Source organism: Limulus polyphemus, unplaced genomic scaffold, assembly GCF_000517525.1.
Source record: "Limulus polyphemus unplaced genomic scaffold, Limulus_polyphemus-2.1.2 Scaffold3093, whole genome shotgun sequence".
NCBI classification, from domain to species: Eukaryota; Metazoa; Arthropoda; class Merostomata; order Xiphosura; family Limulidae; genus Limulus; species Limulus polyphemus.
In genome coordinates, this window is record NW_013668703.1 from 39,211 (window position 1) to 45,348 (window position 6,138).

At 31.9% G+C, this 6,138-nt stretch overlaps 1 protein-coding gene across 1 annotated transcript in view; it reads right to left on the minus strand.

Moving 5' to 3' along the window:
- Positions 1-664: 664 nt before the first annotated feature.
- The window catches only part of LOC106468638 (dehydrogenase/reductase SDR family member 12-like), a 27,670-nt gene continuing 22,196 nt past the window's right edge, over positions 665-6,138 (minus strand). Inside the window, exons 8-9 of the mRNA XM_013929065.2 lie at positions 2,949-3,086; positions 665-2,422 (exon numbers count right to left, since the gene is read on the minus strand). Coding sequence (XP_013784519.1) covers positions 2,310-2,422; positions 2,949-3,086 — 251 coding nt within the window. The 3' untranslated portion in view covers positions 665-2,309. The remainder of the gene's footprint in view (positions 2,423-2,948; positions 3,087-6,138) is intronic.

The following is a 6,138-nucleotide window of genomic DNA, read 5'->3' on the forward strand; positions in this document are numbered from 1 at the left end:
CGAGCGGTAGTGACGGTGATATAAAGTGTGTGTTTTGTTATTGAGATTGCAAATGTATTGACTGTGGAAATTCTATGTATTATAAAGTTTATCAAAAAAGAATAAACTAGTTTTAATTAAGAAAGGACTTATATCGTTGAAGTTCCTCGGAAGGATTTTATACCGGAAATTAACAAACAAGCAGATACGCAACAGTACATATGATATTTTGTGAAAAATCTGTATGTGATGGAGAAAAATGGATAGCATTTTTAGATTAAACATACATGAATTACTGTAGAACATGTACAAATTTCAAGACAATAAAACCATCACAGGTCTGTGCTGTTATATTCTTCATCTTAAAACTAATTTTAAGTATAGGGTGCTTATATTACTTTAATATATTTTGTACTGGAATGAAATAGATATCCTATTCATTATAAAGGTTTAAAATTTACATTAAAATATATTTTTATATATATATTGGAAAAAAAGGGCAAAGAAAATATATTCATTACATAAATTTTATATTTGTGGTAATTTTTAAAGCTGATGCAACATTGTTCATTAGTAAACATCAATTAACATTTTACAAAATGAGAATGAAGGTAGAATTGTCTTGAATATATTTTAAACTTGAAAATTAAGTTTAAGAAATTTAAAGTTTGTAACAGTTTATTGAAATAAACTTCACATTTATGAAAAGATATCTTACAAATTCACATTATATTACCTTCACAAATTCTTGTCAAAAGAAATATGAGTTAACAAAATTAAAGAATTTGGTACAGTATAAAACAGTTCTTGTAAACAATTACAAATATGAATATTAGTAGAAAAAAGTAAAGGCACACTGTTTTGAGGGTAACCTAGTCAGATATCTGTTGATTTGATGTTGAACATTTGGAAAAGGTTATACAAAATTATGCAAGTTCCAAACCTGGCTTCCCTGTCTCTTTAACAAGTACCAAGCTTGATATTCAAGATAAAATTCCATCTTACAGAACAGAGCAGTGATATCTACCATTTTCATATTTAAAGCACAGACTTATATTAATACTGAAAATGTTACAAATCCAATATACTTACCATTTTCATATTTAAAGCACGGACTTGTATTATTAACATTCCTTTCTAACGACCACCACATTACATACATACATATACATATATAGCTGATAAGATTTCAAATTGCACAAGACAAACAGTTCTTAGTGGCAGTACAGTTAGATATCAACAAATGTTTTGATGTATAGTTAATATTTTACGGTACGATGAAAACAATTTCTATACTATTTGCCTTACAAAATTAGTTCTCAGCACTAAAACTGAAGCACAAAATAAATTTACGTCTTGAAAATTATGATCTTGTAGAATTGATAGCACTGTTTAGTGTTTACAAAATACAATTATATTTCTCTATGGTTTTAATAACATTAGATCTACAAAATAACCAAGAAAACATTTATCACATTAAGCTTTTAGATAAGAAAATTAACACTACATTTATCTTGAAACTAAGCTATTATCATTCTTATGGTAAATTACAATCTGGAAACAGTATTACATTAGAAAAGCTCTACAAGATTATAGCTACATAAACTACCACACACACTGATGTAAATTAAAATTACACATATCTTGTCCCAAGACTTGAATATAGTACATCGTATTAATCATTAGTTGAGGTCTTGTTGCTTGTTATTTTCATTTTTTTACATGTTGGATCAAAAACAGTTTCCAATTCAATTACAAAATGCATCACTTACAAGCTGAAGATTTCAGTATTGAAAATTAATTTATAAAAACACTGTATTTAACAAGAAAAATCTCATCACGAATTTTAAGTAAGATATATAACATTAAATGTATTTTGTAACAGGGAGTGGTTATTTACATCTTGTTATAATTACAAATAATGTAGTCATATATAATTTATTTGTTCGAAAACTAATTACAGATAACAAACTCATCTTCTAAATATATATATTCACAAGTAGTGATCCTATTTTTATCAAAAACAATTGACAAACAAAAATCATTTAAAGACTTACATGGTAACAAAACTTTTTTTGTAACAGTAAAGTTTAGTATTTTGGTTTCACTATAATCAGGGACATTTTACTGACCCATTTTTGAACTTAAAAAAATTATCATGATGTTTAACCTTCTACCCATTAACTGTACTTTCATACTCAAAAACATATCAGGTTTAAAATGCAATTAAGTACACAACTAACAAGTATCAGAAAACAAAGATCTTAAATGTAATGCTGAATTATTGTTAAAAGAAAATGGATATCACTACAGAGATAAAAGCTTTCTATCTAACACTTAAATTGTTCCATCATTTCATCCAAAGTATTCATTAATATGTCTTCTTCTGCTGCAGAAGCTTTCGTCCAGGCAAGAGGAAGATGCGTTGACACAGGCTTGCGATCTAATGCATACAGAAATACGTTTATCATAAAGTATCAGAAGTAAAAAATAATAATGCCAAAGTTCTTCAGAAGCCATTATTTCAAACTGTTTACTGCAAGGACAAGACTTGCATATTTATACCTCCTTCATGGTTTTCATTATACAATTATTTGATTATCTGTACATTTATAGTATATGTTCAACTTGGATTCAAGGTTGTTTTTATAGCATTGAGCTAACACAACAATAGACATGGAAGTCTTTCAATGACATGAATACACAAACACACATATACAGAAAAGTATAAGAAACTATAGAAATAACAAATAACTTTTTTTTACAAAAAACATTATTTAAACCAACATGTATTATAAAAATAAACAGGAAATATTGCTTCTCTGCTTTTGACAGAACAATGTTTCCCGTTCTTTAGACAAATGTAGTAGTTGAAGTTTCTTTATATTTCAAAAATTAAAAACTAACATAATAAAACATTTAATGCCATTAAAAGTGAAGTCATATAAAAAAACAATATAACAGCAAACCTTGGTAGAACATTCCACTAGCATGCTTTAAGGCAGCATGAGAAACTGCAAGCCAAACAGCAGTATCAGCTCCTTCCTCTGCTGTACGTAGTCTGTTCTTCATTCTTTCGAAAAAAGCAGGCATTGACGTTCTTACACCTCAAAATACAGCAAAAAATTTTTTGAATAAAAATCTTCAGATTAAGATTTATAATACTGGAAAACAAAGTTTACATTTTCAACATTTCAAATCACTAGCAGTTTTCAATAAACTATTCAAATAGTCGAGTTCTTAGTTTCCCCATATTTACATTTCTCACTAGATCAATTCTTCAAATTCATGCTTACCTACATTAAAAGACTACATGCTACATAAAAGCAACTAGCGAGACTGCCTAATGTATCTAGTTAAACATACTGAACACATTGGTGTGATAAGGCTCAAGCCAGTTTATACAAGAACATCTGTAAGTTTATTACATGTTAATGAAAAAAAAAACTCTGTGTAACTTGAATGATGTCTCACGTTTCTTATGCAAAAAGAACTAAATACCTTACTTTATATAGTTTTTATATTATTAAAGATTTACTTTAAATGTGAAGGGCTTTATTTAAAATTACATAGTACTGCAATGTTCAAGTTTGTTAATTTTCCATAAACTCTATGCTATAGTGGTTATAACCTGTTATATGTAAGGACTCTAATAAGCAGTTCCCAATGGTTTGTAATACAGGAGAAAATTTGTGATACAAAAGCGTACTATTTACTTTCTACCATCTTATTTTAATATTGAATAGTTCAAAATTTGTCATTTATTCTGTGTACGTGCAGTTTTCATATAACATATGGTCAAGAAAGTGGTTAAGTTGCTTTCACTCTAGCAACCTTTATCATTCTCTTGAGATAACACCTGGTCTGCCCTTGAGGGGATATGACTATAGAGCTGCATCTCGTGCATGGATGTTAACAGCAGTGACCTCCAATTGTAGATCAAGTGATATCTCAAGGATACAAACTTTTTTTATGTTTCAAAGTGATTGCCCAACAGTGACATAGGTGGTGCTAACACCTGGAAAGGGACAGTATTATAGAATTTGGTATACAATACTACAATCTCTTAGTAGCTCTATCTCAAGCTCAAGCCATTAATTTGGTAAGTGAAGTTTAACTATCTGCAAATAGCATTATTGTTCTAAAGTTATACCTGTAATATTAATTAATTCTTAATAAGTTGTTTGAAGAGTTTAGAGTTAACTATCTAATAAAAGTGCTGTCCTTTATCCAATACACACACATTTTTATTGTGTTTCTGAATGTGCATAAAGATTGTTTTATTGTGTTTTACATTATGTTCAGTCTCTTTCTTTCAAAAAGTCAAAGTATTCAGAATATTCTTGTCAAATTTTTACAGGACCAAGATTCTTTACAGTAGGTGTCTGTGACTTGTTGGTGATAAATGTCAATAATAAATGGACAGCACACAATCCACTTGTTTTAAAATAATATATTCAAAACAAGTCAAATGTACATATAAAAATTTGTTACATTGTTACACTGTTCACGTATTAGTAAATCTGTCAGTCCCTCAGAACTATTTTCACACTTGACCATGTCAGTCCATCTTGTGAAGTATCGCCGTAGATGTGTCACAAACTGAAATGCAGTTCCTCCAGTGTTAGGTTTGACTTCTCTCAACTTCTGACAAAATCTTTTTTTGATAATTTGATAGTGTTTCAGCAAGGCCACTTTTAACTTGTCATGGTCTATGGCATCTTCTGACATCATGCCTGCATATACTTACAGGCCTTTTCTTGTGAGAAGAGGGCTAAGACAGACTGCCCGGTCACCTTTGTCTCAGTTTTGACTTTGGGCAAATCTTTCATATCTCTCTGGGAAAGCATCCATGTCATCTTTCTATTCATCAAACTTGGGCGGGTTGGGTGGCCCTGACACCATTGTCATTCTTGGGTCCTTCTTTCTGTTGGGTGAGCTTGGCAATCTCAATTTTTGCTCTTATTCTCTCTCTATTTCTAGTCTCTCTTCTCTCTCCTTTTCTTTTTTTTTCAATTTGTGCTCTTATTCTCTCTATTTGCAGTCTTTCCTCTCTCTCTCCTTTTCCTTAGTCTATGTTTCTTTTTTCTCTGCCTACGTTCTTCTCTCTAGTTTTTGTTGTTGTTTAACAAATTCTCATAGTTCCCCAACTGTGAGCCTAATGTGCTCACCTCTTTCTATCCATTTATCAAAATCTGTTGCCATGGTTTCAAACTTCCATATTTTCACCACCACTACAGCTGTGCGTATATAGGCATACTTGTTCCAGCTGTCATTCACGTCTTCTTTCACTGCCATTTACCACTGTATAATCCTGGCTGTCTCGACAAATGTCAGTTTTATGGAGGCTAAATTCTGTTAAGTAGGTGTCTGTGACTCGTTGGTGATAAATGTCAACAATAATCAGGCAGTACATAATCCACTTATTTTAAAATAGTACAAAGCGTGGTCACAGGTAAATAGACACCACCTTTTCAGAAAAAATGATATTTTTCAGTCATATTCACATGAATTGATATATTTATAATTTAATTAATATCTAGTAGATCTTCCTTTCGCTTCGTGGAGTACGTTGATTCTTTGGGGCATCGTGAGAATCATCTCGTCAATTTTAGATTGTGGGATTTTCGCCCACTCTTGCTTCAAAACTTGGAGTAGATTGCTCTTTGAAGTTGTTTTTCTTTTTGTTGTTGTTTCTTGACTTGCAGGTCGAGTATGGCCCAGAGGTTTTCGATGGGGCTTATGTCAGGTCATCATATCACTTGCCCACTTCTTTCGTCTGACTATGTTGGCAGGTCTTAATAAGGGCTTCCGTCTAGCTGCTCTGAAATGATAACTCAATCTGTGGAGAATCCGTTGAACAGATTTCGGGCTCATCCCACCAACTTTGGCCACTTCTGCAGTCGTTAATCTGCGATCCATTTCGATGCTCCTCTTGACAGCCCTTTTAGTCCTCCCCGATGGACCAGGATGACCCGGATGCTGCTCAGTTGTTTCCTTGCCGTGTTTCCTGAACTGCACGATGATTCTGTTGACTGTCGAAAGCGGGATTCCCAAATTCTGCGTAATTTGCCGCTGACTTATTCCACCATCTGCTTGACCAACTTTCCTTCCTCTAACAAAATCTGACAATTCGAGAGAACCTTGAGTTCTAGGCAT